The sequence below is a fragment of the Blennius ocellaris genome, assembly GCF_963422515.1.
Source record: "Blennius ocellaris genome assembly, chromosome: 10".
In the NCBI taxonomy this organism is placed as follows: domain Eukaryota; kingdom Metazoa; phylum Chordata; class Actinopteri; order Blenniiformes; family Blenniidae; genus Blennius; species Blennius ocellaris.
This window is the reverse complement of record NC_137659.1, coordinates 8,565,748-8,587,554: the sequence shown is the minus strand read 5'-3', so window position 1 is coordinate 8,587,554 and position 21,807 is coordinate 8,565,748. Positions and strand designations below refer to the sequence as shown.

Below are 21,807 nucleotides of genomic sequence, written 5' to 3'. Positions count from 1 at the left end.
TTGTCTCGGTGTTTGGGACCGCGCGTTGAAAGATTCATCCGTCACCCACAGGGTTCTTCCCGTGTGTCTTCCTCAATCTTGTTCCCGCTGCTGGAAGATGCCGCCCACGCTTTTCGAAAACACCGGAGCGCGCACAACACATTACACACTCACCGGGGGACCCTGCGGCACTCCGCCGCCTGGACACAAGAGCGGCCGTTCGATGGCGATAACTAACGCCACTTAAAGGCGAGCCGAGGGAACACAAAGGGGAGGCCCGCGCGCTCTACGGGAGGCGGGTCGTAATGGCGAGGTGCGTTTAGGACGCCAGTGAAATGCCCGTCGCCTTATTAATATGATGCATTTTCTTTTTTTTTATTACTACAAGTATAGTGAACCTGCTGTATTCTTGGAAAGTCCAAAGTGTGTCAACCGGTTCTCAAAGCATTTCTACAGCCTTCAAAAACTAACCTCTGATGCTAATGCTATCTCATTAGCATTGATCATCGTCTAACTCAGCTGCCGAGGTAAACACAAACGCTTAACAAGATGATGTTGAGGTCTTTGTGTCCCCCTAATAACAGTGCTCTTTCTCTTCACCCCCCCGCCCCCGAATTCACAGCAGATGTTTATTGACTTCTGTGCGTCCGCCCTGCGGCCACCAGGTATCAGACGATCCTGTTTCTGAAACGCTTCCAATGGAAAATACAAACTCGTGTAAAAATAAAATCCAAAATACAGTACAAAGACGTCAACATCATGTACTTAAGTGCTTGTTTATTTATTTACTCATCACAACATTACACCACTTCAGCCCTAATTTTACTTTTAAGATGACTTAATTTTCCTTATCGATCAAATGGAAATATGTTGGGGGGGGGAAAGGCAGATTATTAATCCTTCTCATCGTGACGCTAAAGATGAACTGTGGAAAATCTTTACGGCACTGTTTACCGAGTGCATTTTTTTTTTTTTTTTTAACAGATACAATCCTCCGTTAGGAATCCTTCAAGGCATCAATCAAAGCGGCCGCCTCTCGGCTGGAGAAAAAAAAAAAAAAACACACATGCCGGACGAGGCGCTTTTCACTCCAACCTGGGGAGAGATTTTCCCGGGCTTTAGGACTTGCGGACCGTCTCCCCGATATTGCAGGAGCTCGAGCGTGAAATAAAAGTAAATGGGCAGAGTGGAGCAGGCGACATATATCTTCGTTTCTGTGAAGGCGAGGGGACGGCGCGTGGACTGGAGCACGCACGCACGCACGCACGCACGCACGCACGCACACACACACACACACACACACACACACACACACACACACACACACACACACACACACACACACACACACACACACACACACACACACACACACACACACACACACACACACACACACACACACACACACACACACGAGACGCGGCACAACAGGGGACCAGCTACAGGAAAAGTCTGTACTCAAGCACTTTTCTGCTGTAAATCGATGGGTCGTACGGCGGCTCGGCTTTCCAACTGCATGCTGGGAAGCCCGGTGTACATAGACGCATTACCCTGCCGCGTGCTTTTTAATATTTATAAAGCAAATAATATTGTTTAAACCCTGCCATTCTGTGACCTTTCCTAAGTATGTTTACTGGTACTCATTAAAGTTTAAAAGCCGGCCAATAAAAGACAAACAAAGCAGACCTGTATTTCTTTTCTTTTTTTTTTTAAAGACAGCAGGGACTGCTGACCGCACGCTTTTCTCTTTTCTGTGGCTGATTTTACTTCTTTCTATCATTTCTGAGTGACAATCTGAAAAAGCCAATCACATTTGTAATGATATAACTAAATTCAGCGAGAGAAATGTGAAAGCTTGGGAATCCCGTAATTAAAAATCGCGTATGTATTTCAAACGCTCCGTAAAGTAATGCTTCTTTTGTACATTAGGTGGCAGTAGTGAGTCACTACTACGCCCAGGTTTGTCTTCAAATCATGTATTTCTGATATTGTGGTTGTGTTTAGCTTCAGTCTGCCTTTTTTTTTTACACAGTATCCCACCGATTATATAGGGTTAGGGTTGAAAGTGCCAAGGATAAGAAGCCAATAAAGTCATTTTGGAATAAATACAACATACGGTTTCTTTCAAATTTCAAATCAGAAAGCAAGACGGATCAAGATGGTTCACAGGTGTCTAGCTGAAGGGAGTGTGAAACAATTTCTGCAGATTTCTTTCATTCTTTTACAATCATTATTTTTGTTCTTGCCCAAATGTTAAAAAAAAAAAAAAAAAAAAAAAAAAAAAAAACCAGAATCTGGAAAGAGGTGGAAATCAGAAACCTTTTTTTTTTTTTATCTTAATGTACCTTTGAAAACTTCCTGAAGGTCTTGTGTTAAAGAGAATCCTTGCATTATTCTGTATTATTATGTTATAATTACTCCATGTATAATGTTGGAAAATTCCCCAGAGTTAAGTTTGACTAAAACAATTTTGCTTTTACCTGAATGGACTAAATACATAGTGTTTTATAACACCGGAGAGGCTGGGGCTACCGAGTGAGCGTGCCAATTTCACACCTCCAGCACAACACAGACATAAATGCAAGTCAAATATCTACGGGTGTGAATTTCAGTGTTGGTAAGCAGTGCTTAATCACCGCGGCAGAAGAAATTCAGCTACTCTTATGTTTACGAGGATGAAAGTGTAGTAAAGTGTTGCACGGAGATGTGGTCGGTACGAGTGTCTGCATGGACTCGATCCAGCTTCATATCGCAAAAACCAACAAACCTCAGATCGTGCGTTTGTGACGCGTTTTCTCGACGCTTCAGCCACTATGCAAACAAAGCAACTCGGTAGGCGTTGTACCACAGTCGGTGTATTGTGCAGGGTGCGTCCAGGCTAGCGGCAGGTGACAGGTGTTCCACGCGCTTCTGACCTCAATTCCATTTGTCCGCATGCCAACGGAAGGAGTGCCAGAGAGAGAGAGAGAGAGAGGGGGGAGTGACATTTATCCGGGGTTGACCGCGCCAACACATGCGTATAACGCCGCCGGAGCCCTCGGGCGCAGAAGGCGGCTGTTAGCTTCTCTCCGGTACTTTACATCAATATCCATCACCTTAAAAGACCCTGGATCACCAACCTGATCCCGACATGCCATCTCTCCCAGACATCTTTAATATGCTCGTGGTTGAGCGACGGGAATAAAACAGTCAAAGAGTGGAAGTGCAACCTGCCGTCCAGAAATAGCAGCAGCCAAGGACAAGATGAACTACTGCTGCTGCTGCTGCTGCTGCAGCTGAACAGGGCAGCCACTTCAGGCCGCCTCACACAGCACGAGAGAGAGGAAACAACACATCCACCACTCCCAGGGCTGTTCGCTGTGCTCGTGGAAAAAAAAAATAGACTTAAGAGGCATCCATGCAAGGAATCTCCACAGAGCCATTTACATACTTCTGATTCCGGAGCCTTTATGTCTGTAATGTAATCAATGTAATGAAATGTTCACCATACTAAATCGTAATTGAAACTTCATAAACACAACATGAGATACCGTATTTGTGTGTATATCTAAACAATATATCTGAAACTTTGCAAGCTGTGGCTAATCCTAAACGTCAGACACGTTCTTCATCTCTTTTGGTCATAAAGGTTGCAGACCTCTGGGCAAAATGATATGAACAGCAAACTATAGATTACTAGGCAACTACAAAGTTTTTGTGACAATTTGGACCGCCAAAAATGTTTGTCATTTCCCAAAACACAAGATTTCTGCAGGTCACGTTTCACACTGCTGCGGGCAAAGACGTTAATGCACGACGCACAAAAACAGTTTCTGTGTATTTTAATTGAACAGAAATTCACGAAAACCAAGATATTTGAAGCTCCTGTGCGTCCACCATTTTGCTATGCTGCTTTATGTTCAGCAGAAGGCAGGCATGATGCACATCTGGTATTAAATTCCGTCGGCTCCAGTCAGCGATCACAACTCTATATATATATATATATAAGACGTTTGGTGGATTCTTTGGCAGACTTTGGATCTTGTCATCTGTGACAGACACGTTTCACCACAGCCAACTGTTGGAGGTAAATCCGTCCGTATGCTGCCAATCTCTCACGATTCTCCAGAAGTCAATTGAAAAAAAACTAATTATGCTAAAGAATCCTGCTTTCAATTTAAGTTTTGTCTGAAATGTAAATGTGCTCACTGACTCGGTTTAGTGTGTTTGATCGCTCTTTTAGACGGCCCAGCTCTTTATATTTCATGTTTTAAAGTACTATAAAGCAGGAAAAGCTGGGGACTTTATGTGGTTTGCTCCGTTTATACAACGCTTTAAGTGAAAATGTTTCTTTCTTTTTTTTTTTTTCAGAAAAGGTCTGTGCTTACACTGCATCATTTTGAAAATGATGTCCAATTGCAAGGAAACGGCAGAAACACTTAAATCAAGGTCGTTGGCATGCCAGGCAACGGGTTGACCTTCTGTCTCTGCGATGAAGCCGCACACACGTGTGAAAGAAGGGCCTTAGTTAAAAGAAAAGGCTTCAGGACATCAATGGAAGTACGATGAAAGCAAATTCATCTGAGGCCACATCCACACGAGCCACAATGATCTTTTCTTCTCCCCGGGGTTTTCCCAAAGAAAATTCCGTCCAGACGTCACTATGAACACGGTTCAACACGAGGCTTTAGGGCATGTAGTACATATGCCAGGCCTTTAGGGGGCGCGGCGACTCACCAAATACACACAAAAAAAGCAGAAGAAGACACGGAGCGCATAGAAATTCTGAAGCAGACACTTGCTCATAGATTTCTATATAACTCCATTCTATAGGTCTATGCTCCAGCTCCTCCTCCTGCTAGCACCAGTAGCTTCTGACTGGACCTATTCCTAATTAGCGTACCACAAAACATCTTGATATACGAAAAGTATAACCTCGGTCTTGTGCTTATATGGCAGAGTCCCGAGTTACTCGCCTCACTGCATGAAAAGTGTGAAAGCGATTGAGTTCACCGTGTTAATTAAAGCATTAAACACAAACAGAATCACTTCCCCTCTCTCTCTAGCTACTTGCCTTCCGCTCATGCTGCCAGAACCTCTGGGCGCGATCAACAGTCACAACAAACAACCGGTCCCCATCGCTTCTTTCGCCAATGTACCAGCCAGCCATGTGTCCAGAGAACCACGCCGCAGTGTTGTATAACGTTGGGGAAACCATAAGAGTGCAAATGTGCCCGTGGTTCTCAAACTGAAGCTCGCGTGGAGATATTTACACACGTGTGAAAACCAGGCGCACAAGTCCCACTCAAAAAATGGCGTGGAAACAGAAATAAATGCTCAAACTGGCTGAGAACCTGGCTTCGCAGGCGGCATCAATCAGATGAATACTCGGCTCCTCCCGCACAGATTCAAACCTCCCAACATTCCTCGGATGACTCTGCAGAAGCGCGCGACGTACCTGGGGTTTCCTCGCAGGGCGGCATGGTGCAGGGCGTTGAAGCCGTTGTTGTTGGTGATGGTGACGTCGGCGCCGGCTTCCAGCAGCACCGACAGCATGTCGTCCCTCTTCTTACTGATGGCGTCGTGCAAGGGCGTGTCCCCCTCCGAGTCCTGGCGGAGCGGGGAAACCAACGCGTTACACGCCACTCTTAGAAACGGTAAGAGTCGGTACGGGTTTCGGCAATCCCCACTGAAGCCAACAGGGGGCAGCGTGAAGGACTGGCCTATCGACGGTATCGAGGTTTTCAAGTGAAAGTAGAAAACTTTTCTCGCACTTTGTGGGACAAATGACACGACAACAATGCCCGGAGCCAATGACAATGCAACTTTCGGAAAACTGAAAAATCCCAGTGAAAAGGGGGGGGGGGTGAATGCAATTTTTCGATAAAGGCTCACTCTTTCGAAAGAACGGAAAATGCAACTTTTCGGGGAAAAAAAAGAAGCTCGGACTTCACGTACAAGCAAAACGGGTGAAACGCAACTTTTTGAAAATGCTCCAACTCCATTCTCCCACCCCCTCGTGGCCCCAACATGAAAACTATATAGTTTTCCGTGTTGACGCTGTCACTCAGTAAAAGGAAATCGTTTTCAAACCATGTAAATTGCGAAACCTTTCTGAAACGGAAATGCAAAAAAAAAACCAACGCGCTTTCACTTGAAATGCAGTCATATAAACAGGGGCCTGGGTGGTTTGAATTCTACATGAGAGAAGTAACAACGTTTGTTTCTCGAGCTCGGGGCCGCGGCAACGTCTCAGAGGGTGAATTATTGATGATTACCTGGAGGCTGGGGTGGCAGCCAAAGTCCAGCAGTGTTTTCACCACCTGTAGGTGGCCCTTATTGACAGCTATGTGCAGGGGAGTCTGCCGCCGCTTGTTCCTGGCATTCAGATCAGCCCCGCCCCTCTGCAGCACCTCGATGACGGAGCCCTCGTCCCCGAAAGCGGCGTGGTGCACCGCCCGGTCTCCGTCTTTGTCCTGCGGACAAGCGACAGCGGTGAGAATGGCGACGCTCGACGGTGGGTCGATCCAAACGCTTTGCGGCAGGAAGTCGCGCAAACCTCCGCCTCCAGGTCCACGTTGTGTTTGAGCAGCAGCTTCAGGACGTCCACGTGGCCGTTCTGACTGGCTGCCTGCATGGCGGTGTGTCCAGCACACTGCCCGTTCACCTGCAGACACAGTTTCCTGGTTAGAATTCTCATTCGGATTCAAGATCCACGACGACAGCGGTGTCACAAACTCACCCTGGCGTCGGAGCTTTGAGGCATTCGAGCTTTCATGGCAGCATCACTGATATCTCGGTTTGAGTCTCAGTGTTGTGCTATATTCGCCACTTTTATGAAATTTCAGTTAATAAAAAATTATATTTTAACCGGTTTTGGCCCACGGACCTCATGTTTGACACCCCTGCTCTAATTTTGCACTGATTGTATATAAAGACATGCCTTCTTTGATTTTTTACACTCCGGGGTAAAACTCTGATGTCAGGCAAAAAGAAATTGAGGATGAGTGTGTCTTTAAGCATTTGTATGTGGAGACATTATGGCCGTGTACGCGCGCGTGCGTGTGTGTGTGTGTGTGTGTGTGTTTCATCACTAACTGCAGCACTGCAAAAGCTGCGAGCATAAATATTAATGCGGGGTCCTTTGGGAGTCTCCAGACGTCTCTTGTCCTGGCAGCCGGATCACTTGGCCGGGCTCAGTGTGCTCAGCTTTAAGCAAATAATTCCACTGAAAGGCAATAGGGCATCTGGCCAGCCTTCGCCAATGACACACACACACACACACATTCATTCACTCTCCTCTGTTTCGCAGTGTTGCAGACTTGACGTAACCGTTTTTCACAATCTATACCAGGCACCGGCAGCTTCTGGCCTGTGGCTTTAACACCGTCTCCCACCGCGCGGGGATGATTCAGGGAAGTGTGCCGGGGTCTGTGCTGCAGTGCACACCACTGCTCCTCTGGGCCTCCTCTGGGCCCCGGCCTAATGCTTTTCTGATGGAGAGAGAGGAGCAGGAAGTGGGAGGATCTGCAGACCTTTCCCGGGCCACGCTCAGGATCCTTGATGCGCTGAGAGGGAGACTCGAGGACAGGCGTCGTCTTCCTTCCTCCCCCCGTGCTAAAAGCGCGACCATCCGAGCGAAAGGAGCCCAGAAACGGAATACCGGGATGCTTACGTCCACGTCGGGCCGCTTCAGGATGTCCTCCACTTTGGCCAGGTCTCCGTTGGCGGCGGCCTTGACCAGCTCCTCGTTGATGTCGCCGGACTCCTGAGTCTCAAACAGCTTCTTCAGCAACTGGGACAGACGCTCTAGAAGAACAAAGAGGACACTGGTTTAATACTAAACCACAAGTAACTCCAGCGTTTTAATACCGAGCACCGACTGAAGCTGGTAACTGTCTCCCGAGTGTCTTTTTTTTTTTTTTTTTTCCCCCCACCAATGACAGAAAAAAATGAGAAGCCTGTGGCTCATTTAGAAGAATGGGATCTTTTAAAACATCTTCACATTGTGGCAGATGTTACGCCACACTGGAGAAATGTTCCATTAATAACTCATTTGCGCTGAAACACTCGTCGTTCCAGCGTGTACAGCTGTGATGTGTAATATTAGAGAAGATTCACGATTTCGAGTCACACTGTCCTGATTGGATTGATTTTAACATTATTTAATGGATCTTCTATCTTCAGCTGGACAATATATCTTGATATTAAAACTATGGAAATAGCGAAAGACTGCGTGAATTGTGACCAATCCTGTTTCTGCGCACCGTGCAAATTCAAAATGACAGATTTTCAAATTTGCAATTGCATATATAAAATAATAAAAAGATCTCAGGGTTTCTGCAGCAATCAGCAATGCCTTTTAAAATTCCATTTTAATGCTATACTGAGATTTTTAATACCAAGAAACATTAAACCAGTTTGGGGTTTTTTGTAAAAGAGGATTTTTATATGAAAACTGCCAGAACCAATTACAGCAATGGTTCTACAGGTTTATGCAGGTGAACATATCTGGCAAATCAGTTTATAATTAGAAAATTATTAAATACTTCTTCCCGAAAACAATAGAAAACATTTTTAACCCCTCTCTGAATCCAATTTTGTGATTTTTAAAGCCATTGAAGGCCTTCATTTTCACAAAATCAACTTACTGACTATCAGTGAGGCGCAGAAACCCCGGCTCTTATTGTAATAAACGCTGCGACTCTCATGAATGTGATTTTTCCGCACAAAGACGCCGCTCGTACCTCCGGAGGCGTTGCTCACGGCCGAGCCCGACGGGGCGATCTTGGTGACGGCGGCGGGGTTGTACGTCCACGAGGTGCCGCACACCTCCACCTTCAGGTCGCTGTCGGAGTAGATCTGCTGCACGCGGCCCACCTTGCCCAGGGTCTGTTTGGAGATGCGGAGGCAAACTCATTAGTGCGCGTGCTGGGGGAGCAGAGTGTGCACAGTGGCAGAGGACAGACGGGGAGGGGACGAGGGCGGGACGGGGAGTGAAGACAAGAAGACGGATGCGAAAGAAACAGACTCCACTCCTCGCTTTAGTTCAGCGGAAAAATTCAGATCTGAAGTGATCCAATAAAATGAAAGTCTAATAGACTAGTAAGGCCAACAACGTCAAGGCTTTCTCTTAAGTTTTCCTTCAAAAAGTCAAAAAGACTAAAGTATGTTCCGATAAGAGGATAATTCCTGTCTCGACTCATACAAGCTATATGTGATCATTTCTCGAATTTCTTTAACTCGTGGAAGTTTATTGAAGAGATCCAGTGAGAATTTAAGCCTAGTTAGCCTTCATTCTCTATAATTTCTTCATTACCATATCATTTTGATCGGTTTGTCACTTCAGAAAAAAAATGCCATGAAATATACAAGCAACATTTAGGTATATATATATATATATATATATATATATATATATATATATACTATTTTCTTTTCTAAGACTAACTCTATATCAATATCAGTATTCCATCTCCCAGTATCTGCAGAGTGGGTCTGGCTTTTCAAACAGGAAGTGAAGCGATTATTTTCAATAAGCTGGAAAATCTGAATTAAGTTGATTTTCAACTCTTTTGCCAATATCATGACATGTACCTGCCTACTAGGAGATAGACTTATAATATATTTACTTTAGAGGCTTTAGATGGGACTATGAATTCTTATGTGTCGAATCATATCAAACAGTATCCTACCATATCGTATCGTCCGGTATTGAATGGCAAACCGTATCACACCGTATTGTATTGAACGGTATCAAACAGTAGAGTACCGTTTATTCAGCCTCAACGTGTACCCGTTACCTTGCCACAAGCTTTCATATTTTTCACTGACTTATGATGTGGAAGCAGATCTGGTGGGTTCACTGCCACAATGAGCTGCGTTATCGTCTCTAACTACAACACGCTTACACAATAATCGCACTAGCCTGAGCTTGGCTAGCTCGGGCCGCCAGGATATTACACTTAAGCTTGAGTTGAACCGTTCTTGTGAAGCGATTTTGCCCTTTTTTTTTTACTGAAACAGACTGGGTGCCATCCTGTCATCGTAGTTGTAGGTCAAGTTTACGCTATCTATTTCTAACTTGTCAGGTTTCTGACATTCGCCGACAAGTCCCAACCAGGATTATTCAAATTTATCAAAGGGTAAAGAGAGCAATTGGTGAGCGTCTGTCTTTGGAAAGCCTCTCACTTTTCATAGCAGAGGATTGTAGCATGCATCAGAAAGTCATCTCTACAGATTAGCTCTGACGCTAATGCCAAATTGCTAACAATTTGCTACACAGCTGATTGCTGCCATCTGCAGTTCAGAACTGGATCTCAGTCTGGATGTATGACCTCTAACTGAGACCGTGCAACTCTGAGTGGAGAAATCAGGAAAAACCCGGGTACTTTTAAACATCTCTTTCATTATTTCTACATTTTAGAAGGGCATCTCTTGTGGGTTATTATCTTTGACGCCCCTGCAGCGGACGACACCTCAACCACACAGTCGGGACAAAGTGTTCTGCCTGATTCTGAGTTATGTCATCTCGGTCCTGACTCTAAGGGACAGAGTTGCTGTGACTGAGTGCGCGGAGCTTCCTCCAGGACGCCATCAATAACGCAGACTGCTGCAGCGGAAGCAGCAGCGGGCAGCAGACAGCCGTGGTTCGCGATCAGAGCTGCAAGCCATCTCTGGGTTTTTAAGGCTCATTAGCTACCGAGAGGGGCTTGCTTTGGCAGGGACATGCGGCATATTGGTGTATTCCGGCATTATGTAACCTTGAATAAAACATTTTTGGAATCTGGGAGCACGTGAATGCTAACGGTGGAGCCTTAAGCTCCGTTTAAGTGAAAATGCAAAGTTTTAGTCGCATTTTGGTTGTCTGTTTATAAAAAAATAAAAAAATAAAATAAACAATAGCACCAGCTTGTGGTGTGGCATGTCAACTACATTGTTTTCAGCATTTTTGCTGATTCCGTGTCAACTGACATCGTATTTTAAAGCGTTGGCGTAAAATTAAAATTAAAAAAACAAAAGCGCTTTCTCTTGAAATGACGTGAAAACGGGAGTCTTACGGGCAGCATGGCCTCAGCCCACTCTCCATGGCCTCGCTGCAGCAGCTTGATGCGGTCGATGTCGTAGCAGATCTGCACCAGGTCTCCCACCAGGAACTGGGAGCTGCCCCCCTCCGCCCCGGCCGCCACCTCGCCGCTGCGCACCACGTTCGCTTTGGTCAGCACCGCGGGGTTAAACGTCCACCTGGAGGGGAGAGGAGTGATCCGACGTTCAGATAAAAATGGCAGAACAATTACCCGCTTAGAATTGCAGCGCTTGATGAGAGTTGGGAGTGGACGGTGGTCTGATGAATGGGGGGGGGGGCCGACGCGGAAGGCGTTGCCGGGCAGAATTGAATGCAGCTGAAATCGAATCGACCCCGAGCACAAAAAGAGATTCCCTCCCCGAGTCTGCCGCAGCACTTCTCCCCCTCAGTGGCAGCTGGGTGCCTCTTTGTGAGCGTTTCCTGCCGCACGTGGGCGAGTATGAATGTGCGACGCTGCTCCCGACACGGCCACCGGCGAAATCTGCTCCTTTCAAGAACTTTAAAACACAACACGGGGAGCGACGCGCGCCAGCGACTAGGAGTGCACGTGTTCTAATTTAGAACGCCGAGGGTCTGATTCGCTGAAAGTTTTACAGGGTTTGGAAAGTTGATTTTGCACGTGGAAGCACCGAGGACTGTGAATGGCGGCCACATCAGACATGAGGAAGATCGAATGACTCAGTCAAGTCATAGTCGAAGTATTCATAAATCTGCACCGATTGAAAGAGTGAGCATGTAAGGACAGCTGACGGTTTTTATTTGTGTTCAACACATTTAAAAGGGGGAGTAGAAACCAGCTCAGCCTTCCTCAGAGGCTGCAGTTACTGAAGGGTGAATCATTTTCTCAGCTTCCCTCCACCAGTTTTAATAGCGGCAGTTTTATTATAAGATAGTTTCTCTGTTGTTCTGGAGCCCGGTCATCTTCTCTTGTTTTTTTCCCCACAGCATTGACTTTGTGACAAATCACACTCCAATATTGTGTCTTCCTTCTTTCTTTTTTTTTTTTTTTTGGGGGGGGGGGGGGGGGGGGGGAACTCTTCAGCTTGTTAACGTCCTCCACCGATGCACTTACTTCTATGTTATTTGGGATAATACGAAATCGGAACCTCCGAAACCTTGAAAAAGCCTCTACAAGAGCATGAATGAACATAGAGACGAGACAAGAACATTGAAGTGCTATTTGACTGGAGAAACCATGGAGCGATATTTATTTTGCACTGGTGACATGATATGAACTGAAGTAATTAGGTTTTATGATTGTTTTGGGATCTTAATGTCCATCAGTTAAGCAAAGTTGAATAAAAAAAAAAAGGAACAAAAATCAAATTATCAACACCTCCCAAGTGGCAACTTTTTAAAAATGCTCCGACTCCGTTTCCATAGAAATTAAACTTCTCTAAAACGCTGCTAACAGTGCATGAATGGGAACAAGTTTCAGAGTGGATCAACCAATCGATCAAGAAACGGAGGCCCCCGGTAGCACGACAACATGTCCATTGAAAAACGCATCGTTTCTGCGTTTTCATTTCAGAACACTTTTGCATTCATACGGCAACGTTTTGAAAACGGTGGCTGTTGGCACAGGCATAGCGGACACGTTTAAGACGATGTCGTTGACATGCCAGGTTGTTGGTTTTTGTAATGAAATGACACACACACACACACACACACACACACACACACACACACACACACACACACACACACACACACACACACACACACACACACACACACACACACACACACACACACACACACACACACACACACACACACACACACGGGTGCAGAGAACAATACGCTTTAAACATCAACAATGGGAATTCACGGACATTGGCAGCGACAGACGTCAGAAGTTGGAACGCGATTCTAGAAAACGACCAAGTCTCAGTAGAGTGCACATGTGCAGTAGCAGTGCTTTCAGAAAAGTTGTTGAGTTGGCGCATTTATGAAAAGTGGCATTTTCAGTCGGACCGTTGTTGTGTAAACGGACACCCAAAACGCAACGAAAGTTTTGTGTAACATTGTTGTCAAACGGCGTCTGAACGAGAAAACTAAATAAACTGGTCTCTTCACTTCCTTACACACAGAAAACGGTAAATATGGCCATGTCCTAGTCTTTGGGGAAGTTTCACTGCCATAAAATATATATTGGAACGACTCAGTCTTCAACGTCGGATATCAGACTGGAAAATGAAGCCGAAAAGGAGTCGGTTGACACATTTCTGAGCAGCGTGGTGAGACCACCGGCAAAAGTGTTTGCGATTGAGAGACACTTGCATTCCCTGGACAGCCACCTCATCGTACGCGCCACAGCAAATTGCCCCCTGGTGTTTAAGAGTCACTTCTCTCAAAGTGTGACAAACTCCCGAGTGATTTCGAGACTCCTCGCGGTCACACGTCTCACCTGTTCCCGCTGGGGTACTGGACCACGATGTCGTGGTCCTCGTCGATGCCGCACACCGTGCCGGTGGTGGTGAGGGTCTCGAACATGCCGTCGGTCCAGCCGCCGTGGCCGTGCTGGAGCGACTGGACGATCTCCAGGTCCAGGTCGATGTTGACCAGGTCTCCGATCTGAAGGCCGCCGGGGTTTCTGTTCCCGTTCTGTTCACCTGAGAGACAAACGCAGCGTCAAGACTCCTTCCGCTCGCATATTTACTTTATTATATATGAAATTATCGGCCTTTATGGTCCGTTTAATCACAGGTTACACTTCCACATAAATGTTTATTGAGGTATAAAGCACATACTAAGAATCCTTGACGATGTGTGATCTGGAGCCATGTGGTGATCTGCTTAATTACAGTTAATGCTCGCCTTTGTGATGATTGCTCATTTCTCATCATTTATATAATGCGCTATGCCGGTGGCGGCAAACATAAGGCTGGCGGGCCAAAACTGGCCCTGAAGAGGCTGAAATCTTGGCCAAGCAAATTATAACAATTTCAAAGAAAGCATTGATTTTTTTGTTGTTGTTTGCTTTTAGGAATTTCGTAAGTGTAGAGGACACGACACAACACTTGAGACTCAAACTGAGATATATTGTGACGCCGCCACCAAAGTCATGCTGTCAGGGTGAGTTTGTAAAAACATGCATAATGTATGTTGTTTGGGGGAGACATTTTACTGTATTTTGCAACAAAAGGTTTCATTAAAAATGGATTTATGTCATTGTCATTGTTTGTAGCCATCTTTTGGCTTGCATACCAGCTGCTAATAAAGTCCAGTGATAAAAGTCATGGCGTGAAATATTTTCTTTTTTTTTTTTTTCTCCCCAAAGCTAAAACGTTAGTTGTAGTTATTATTCACTCTGGAGAGGTTAAAATTTAAACAGCTTGTTTATAACGATTCCTTATATCATTGTGTAAAGAACACTGAATTGGATTGAACTGCTAAATTAGAGCTATAGCAACCATTAAATTGGAACTCGAAAGGTTTTCTTTGTTGTGGCGCAGAGTATGTGTGTTGAAAGTGACTGTATTTTCACACAAAAATCACAATTGAAAATGATCACAATCTCAAGATAAAGCCAATTTTACTGAATCCTTCTGGTGCAAAATACAGTGAAATGTCCCAAAAATCTTCTGCTATAACTGCTGCATTATACACGTTTTTACAAACTCGCCCTGACAGCGTTCCTTTGAGGCGAATGCGAGTTTCATCACAGTGTTGTATCCAGTACTACTTACAAAATAAATGAATAAAGAAATTACGAAATAGTTATTTCTTTGGCGGTTTGGTCGAATTGGAGCCTCTTTCGGGCCGGTTTTCGCCGCACGGGAATTTAGTGTGACATCCCTGCTTTAAGCAGAAGTACTGTGGCTGCAATAACACCAGGTGGAGTAAATGCCAGGATTCCCGCTTCACATAATAGCAATAACTGGACGATGACAGATGAGGGGCTCCTGCTGCAGTCTGAATCAGAGTGTATTAGCCGATTATGTGGAACACTGACTGCTCATCCCGGGACCTGCGCCTGCTTTTAGTAGCCAGGTGACTATGTGGTGCTGACATCTAGTGGCCGGACCGCCTGCACTGCAGGCCCATCTCCCTCTCGTGCCCTTGAATTCACTGCACCAGAACAGTAGGTGACGGGAGTGGTGCAATAATGACGACGGACGCACGTCGCCGGCTTTACTTACCCAGGACGGGACAGTGGTCTCTGTAAAACGAGCCTCCTTTGGCGTCCTGCACGCATTTCAGGTCCGACTTAAGAGGGAGAGGGAAGAGAGGGAAGAGAGGGAACAGGGGGGGGGGGGTTAGGGTGATTACACGCTTCACTGCTGGCTGCATGATTGTGAATAATAAAAAGGTGGGGAGTGCGCACACACACTCGGAATACCAACAATACGAGCGGCCCGGGGGGGGGAGGGGGGGGGGCAGGACAGTGGAACTCTGCGCTGGCACACGTCGGGGGCGTTTGCGATGATGACTCAGCTTTGTGCAGCCGCCGTGGCGGTTGTTCCGAGGGCAGAGCTGACGCCGGGAGCCCTGACTACCGCAAGTTTCTGCGCCCTAATAACTGGGGTGGCGTCCGCAGGATGTGTGTGGTGACACGGTGATGAGGGGAGCTCCGCGTCTGCTATCAAGACGGAGCACACTTTCTCAATTTTTAAAGAAGCGGTCAAACTGGTGGGGGGGGGGGGGTCTAATCCTTGATTCACTTAATCTGGAGGGACAAGCACTTTCTTTTCAACCAATTGGAACAAAAAGAGACAAACGCGTTATGCGTCTGAGGAACCCCATTGGCCATTTTTTTGTAAAGAAGGCAGGGGCTTTCTCCACCAATCAACACGATGCTTTTTTTTTTTTATTTGAGGCGCGTGTGTGGCAGCCTCCCCTCTTCTCCGAAGCTGACCCCTGTGTACCCACCCCCCCCCTCCTTAAAAAGGCAGAAGGAGCAGACGTCCTTTATCATGCAGATGCTTTCCCTTTCCAGCTGCCATACTCCTGCAGGCTGCGTGGCTCACACAAAAGCCTGGAAGCCCCCGCGGTGGGACACAACAGCCCGCAGACAGCTGATCTTTTGTCAAGACTTTTTTTCTGTGTGTGTGTGTGTGCGGGCGGGACGTCTGCTCACCATCCCCTCGAAGCCGACCCGGTAAAGGTTCTTGGCCCCGTTGTCCCACAGAACGTAGGCGGCGCTGTGAGGGCTGGCGGCACTCCAGTCCTGGATCTCCGTCACCTGCGGAGGAGAGACAAGTCGTCAAGAGTCACGCGAACGATAAAAGGTTCGCCGTGGCGCACGTATGTCGACTCCAGAGCCACAAAAAAAACTGCCCCCCCCCCCCCCCATTTATAGGACAAAGCTTCAGAAAAGGTTTGCACAGAGAGAGAGAGAGAGAACAACACGCCGTGATGCGTGTTGATACATGAATTCCAAAAGTTCTTCTAACTGCATTTTTAAAAAGGTAATAAACTTTCTGGGATCGAAGGTTTCATATATTGCCTTTATGGCGCTCAATTCCAACTGAATGTAGGGTTTCAGTTGGGTTTTTCTCTGTAACAGGGTCGTTATTGGTGCAAGTATGAATAAAGGTGGAAAATTGCAAACTGAATCGACATGCCAGTTCAGTTTTTATTTGGCCGTTTCGGCCTGATCCCTTTTGAAATTGAGCTCGGAGGAGAGCGTTGCCGTCTCAGTGAGCGGTTCGGTTATGGTGCTAAAAAGAAATAAAGTACTCTATCGATCTATGGCCGCTCTCAAACAGAAGGTCAGGCTGAAGGTTAAACGGCCCGACGGCACCACCACATCCATGAATGTCAGTCATATAAATTGACAAGCGGTTGGACGGAAGTCTTCATGTCACACATGTAAGACGACAAACATCACTGTGCAAGGTGAATAAATTGCCACAGTGTTTATTGGTTTTCACTTGGCGTTCATTTATTAGGTCACAGAAAGATCAAACTGATTATTTTAGCGGATTCTCTCTATAGAATGCAGAATATCAATTTATCCGATAGCATTTTTAGTACATTAAAAGACAGCGTTCACGTTAGTTTCATCAGTAAACATCCACAACAGCGAGTCCACGGCGACTCTCAACTATGAAATCGTTTCAGAAAAGTTGTGCATTCCAACATTTTAGAATTTCCACGGAAACGGAGTCAGAGCATTATCCCATGTCTCCACGTAAGTGGGGGCGTTTGCCAAAAAAGTTGCATACTCCCTTGTTTCCATGGAGACTTTCGACAGGGTTTTCAAACAGTTCCGCTTTCAGAAAGTTCCGTTTTTATCGAGACAAGTGTTCAAGAAAAAAAGCTCAAAAGTCAAAAAGTTCCACCTTGGGTGCCATTTTTGAAAAGTTGCATTTTCAGTGTCTCCGGGCAACGTTGTCGTTTAAACGTACACCCAAAATGCAATGAAAGCTTTCCGTTTTCACATTTTCATAAAAACAAGCTTAGAGAGATTAAAAAGATGTTGTTTTATTCAGCACCTAATTACAAAACTGAGATGAAATTTTGAGCCATTTCCAAAAACTGGCTCACTTTTATATAATTATTATTTATGACAAACCAAACCTTAAAAATCCCACAAATATCTGAGTTTTATTCTGAATGAGTGGTTGCCATTTTATACAGTATACATTTTTTCATGCAACACGTTGTCGCACAATGACAAACTGAGCAACTTTGATCAAAAACTGTTTTTAGGCAAAAGTTTCACATTTCTATAGGAAAATAAATAAAATGTATAAAATAAAACAGAGCATTGCAAAGTAGGTCAAACTAGAATAAACTGGGGAGAAGCAAACATGCATACTAAAGAAAATTAATTCTTCAACCAAAGCTATCGTCGAAGTAAATACAGATATCAAAGTGTTAAGTTACATTGAGACCCCTAATTGATTAATGGGCCTTAAGAGCTCACGTCCATGCTAACCAAATAGCACATCGAAGCTGCGGTACATGTAATAGAGGTTTTTTTTCTTGAGAGCATATTGCTCGGAGCATCATAAAACAGTAATGAGATATGCCATTAAATAACACAGCAAAGTGAAGTCTTAAAACTGCCTGGAGGGACTCTTGAATGGAATACTCTGGGGTTTGGACCCCGGTCAGAATTAAAGCACTTTACGGCACATATGCGGCATGAATCTAAACAGACTTAAGGCTTAAAGCTGCAACCTCATCAGACAGCGCATTATGCTCTAATGATGTACTTGAGCCGGGAAAGACCTGCAGTGGCACGTCTGTTTAAGGCCTTGGTGAGGATAACGAGAATCAACAGCACAGAGCTGAGAGAATCAAGGGTTTCTGTATTGTATTACCGGCTCGCAATTCTTCGCGGCTTTTACCGACTCACTTCACTATTTTGAGCCAGGGAAAGAGAAGGTTTACGGTTTTCGGGGCACGCTAATGTAAGAAATCCCAGTGTTTGCACATTAATGACTGGAGCATCCAAGTGCAGTCTGGCTTTAACCCGGCCGTCGCCACGGGCTTCCAACAAGTTCGGTCTTTACCCATTTGGCAGCTCCTCCTCCTCCTTCTGCGTCAAGAAGACAAAGTGGATGCCACAGTGGCTCACGACCTCATCGTGCATGGAAAGATGCACAACACTGGACACGCCAGGGCGTGTTGGTGTTGGTCGGCTCGGTAACTTGAAATGTTTACGGAGCACAGGGTGGAGTCTGTTGCTCAGGTCTCCTGGGTGTGTTTTGAAGATGAGGGGGGGTAAGTGGAAGGTTTTGGCTGCTGACTGTGACACATAAGACAAAACCTTTAAGAGCAAATGGAGACGGAATCATAGTGATCCCAGAGCTCCAAACCAACAAGACAGGAAGAGACTGCAGGTGTGAAGCCGGACCGGGGTTTCAATCCTTCCTCACAATCCGTCTGTCCTGTTCTTTTCCTTCTCCCCCAACCTGAACAGCATAAACTCTCCCACCTTCCCGAGACTTGTTCTGTATAACGTCAGGCCTTGCATTTATGGCCTTGCAATGTCCTACATGTACCGTTTACACCTGCACTAGAGTACAGCTCTTTACCTATCTACACTGTGTGTATAGCAATCCTGGCAATTTACTCTTTTTACTGGATTGTTCTATTTTTTATTTTCACATATTACATTTTTTGTGCTCTTATTTTGCTCTTGTTTAGATATTTACATATGTTTACATATTTTAATTCCTTAATTTTATAAGATCTGCACCTTGTACCTGGAGCTGTTGTAAGTTTGTGTTTCCCCCCTGGGGAGGAATAAAGCTCTCTACTCTACTCTCTGCTCATTTACACATAAACGCAGCTACAAGTCACCACAAACAAGGATTCCTGATGTTTGCGTCGAAAGGGATGGGAGCCGGAAATTTTCCGCCCCAGTTCGCGCCGGCTTGTTATTTTCAAGGACTCTGATTGGCCGTCATGGCTTCTCATTACACTGCCCCCTACAGGCCCCCTTTGTTCTTGTTAAAATTGCGGGGTTTTTTTTGTAGCTCTCGTAGAATTGTTGGCTTTTTCTTCTCTTGATCTTGAAACGGACGTGTTTGTATTTTGTGCAAGAAAAATTGAATTGAATTGCAGTGCATCTTATTTAGTATTTGCAACGTCCAAGAACTTCTTTTCAGTCAGTCTGCAGGCGACTGACTGTATATCTACTGTAATGACTCAGAAAACTTGTGTGTGAACTTGTCAACTTGAACCGAACCAAACCAAGACTCCAGATCAAGACCAACATTAAAACATAGAATGACTGTCTTACTGTTTTGGTGGAGACTGATGGAAGTTTTAGACAAAAACGTGTTTTACAGCTGCTGTTGCGGCCTCACCATACATGAGTTGCCGTCAAAGATTTATTGTCCATTTAATTGCAAGCGCTTCCAAATAAAACGGAGACACGTCTGCTCATATTTGTCAACAGGCCCCTTTAGTAACCTTGTTTATCTGTCAGAACGCTGAAAGCCCGCTTGTTAAAACAGGTTTAGTAGAAATACATCTGTCTTTTTTTTCTTTTTTATTACCATCGATCTTTACATCAAGAGGCATTTACTTTTCGTAACACCTGGATGCCCTGTCTGTCGCAGACATTTCTTAGAAACCGGGAACCAGGTGAGCGTCTTGGAGATGGCCATTTTCATTCTTCATTATTTCAGCGCTTCTTATTAAATGCAGAGAATGATCGAGGCTTCTCACATTGGGATAAAGACGGTTCAGTTTGTGGACCCCATACTTTAGATTCGCCTTAGTTTTAGTGCAATAAATTTGCACACATCATGAAAAAGTTCACATTTAATTCTAATTTTACGAGGTCTTTTATGAGCATTTTATAAAACCAGAGCAAAGCGGTATCCTACCTATCATAGTTTCTCTTCAGTCTATCGCCTCAGAACACGTCCAAAGCAAAAAAAGCACTCCATTCAAATTCAAGTATTTCAAAGAGTAAAGGCATTGCGACTAAAAAAAACCCCAAACTATTTCTTCTAGAATCTTGTTTAGAAACCCTAAAGTGATCAATCAAAGTGATTGTTGTACTATTTCAGATCAAAAAAAGTGTTTCTTTTAAGCTTGAGGTTCAGGAAGTGGGGAGGAATAAAAGGATTTGCAGGACCACGCTACAGTTACAGTTACATCTACATTTGTGGCCGGTGACTTGCCTTTCCTCTCCTTCCATTGCCTCCATCCTGGTCTTCCCACTGCCAGTCCACTCCTCTCACCACCCGGCCGCCGGTGAAGATCCCTCTGGCGGTGATTTTCTTGGACTTGCGACGGGACTCCAGAAGCACTCTGGTCAGGGAAAAAAAAAAAGTCCACAGATAGATACTTTTTTTTAATTGGACGTTTGTGTTACGGCATAAAGACCGTGGCTGCGTTGACCACAGGCTCCAGAACGTTTTTGTCTGGTCAGTGCACAATTAACATACAGCAGAATTAGAGGGGCTTTTCAAGCGCATGAGGCGCCAACATTTTTTGTGGACACCTGGGCCCCATTTGCATTTCAAAAAGCTTTTGCATTTGCACAGCAACATTTTGAAAAAGTTTTTTTCCACCCCCTGTTTCCAAGGAGATGAAGTCAGAGGGTTTTCAAAAACTTCCGTAGGGGTTTCGAAAGTCGCTCTGCTTGAAACGTTATCGGTCTGAATTTTCACTACCGTGAAACATCAAGTAACTGAGAAACATCAAGTAACTTCCCCTCCCCCCCATTATTTACACTTGCTTGCATTACAGGAAAGGCTGGTTCTTCTTCTTTTGGGTTTAACCGCAGTTTCCATACGGTTGCATTACCGCCACCTGTTGGTTCTATCCATCTATATTGTTTGCCACGGCACTCGCTTTCTGGTTGTAACATTGATATTGACATTGAAGCCGAATCACTTTTGTCTTTTTTAGGGGTTTTTAATTTTTTTATTTTATTGTATGGAACAAGAGGCCAACCAAATATCTGAAAAAGCTTAACCATAAGGCCTGACATATTGTATGTGTAAACCCTTTAAAGGCCTATTTCATCCAGACACACTCACAGCAGCAGGTGTCGCGTCACAACATTATGAATCACAACCATTTTTGTTGTAGCGCAGCTCTGCGTCACATTGACAGCTCCTCTGTCTTTTCACCCAGACCCTACCATTATGGCACTGCGAGCACATTTCGAAAGGCTGTGATTCAGCAGTCAAACGCACTTTTTTTTTTTTTTTTTTAAGAAGCGGTGCCGCGAGCCGCAGTCGAATCTCCATTACAGTCATAATCCAACACATTAAACAGATAACGGCACATAAAACATCCAGCCCAGTTCGACACGTCGGAGCGTGAATGTGAGCCGC

General features: G+C 45.2%; 1 protein-coding gene across 1 annotated transcript in view; it reads right to left on the bottom strand.

Annotated features, from left to right (window-relative positions):
• The window catches only part of mib1 (MIB E3 ubiquitin protein ligase 1), a 77,624-nt gene that overhangs the window by 51,272 nt on the left and 4,545 nt on the right, over positions 1–21,807 (bottom strand). Inside the window, exons 3-12 of the mRNA XM_080503145.1 lie at positions 20,644–20,773; positions 16,131–16,235; positions 15,193–15,259; positions 13,458–13,662; positions 11,022–11,205; positions 8,709–8,853; positions 7,637–7,770; positions 6,521–6,628; positions 6,240–6,437; positions 5,420–5,571 (exon numbers count right to left, since the gene is read on the bottom strand). Coding sequence (XP_080359271.1) covers positions 5,420–5,571; positions 6,240–6,437; positions 6,521–6,628; positions 7,637–7,770; positions 8,709–8,853; positions 11,022–11,205; positions 13,458–13,662; positions 15,193–15,259; positions 16,131–16,235; positions 20,644–20,773 — 1,428 coding nt within the window. The remainder of the gene's footprint in view (positions 1–5,419; positions 5,572–6,239; positions 6,438–6,520; positions 6,629–7,636; positions 7,771–8,708; positions 8,854–11,021; positions 11,206–13,457; positions 13,663–15,192; positions 15,260–16,130; positions 16,236–20,643; positions 20,774–21,807) is intronic.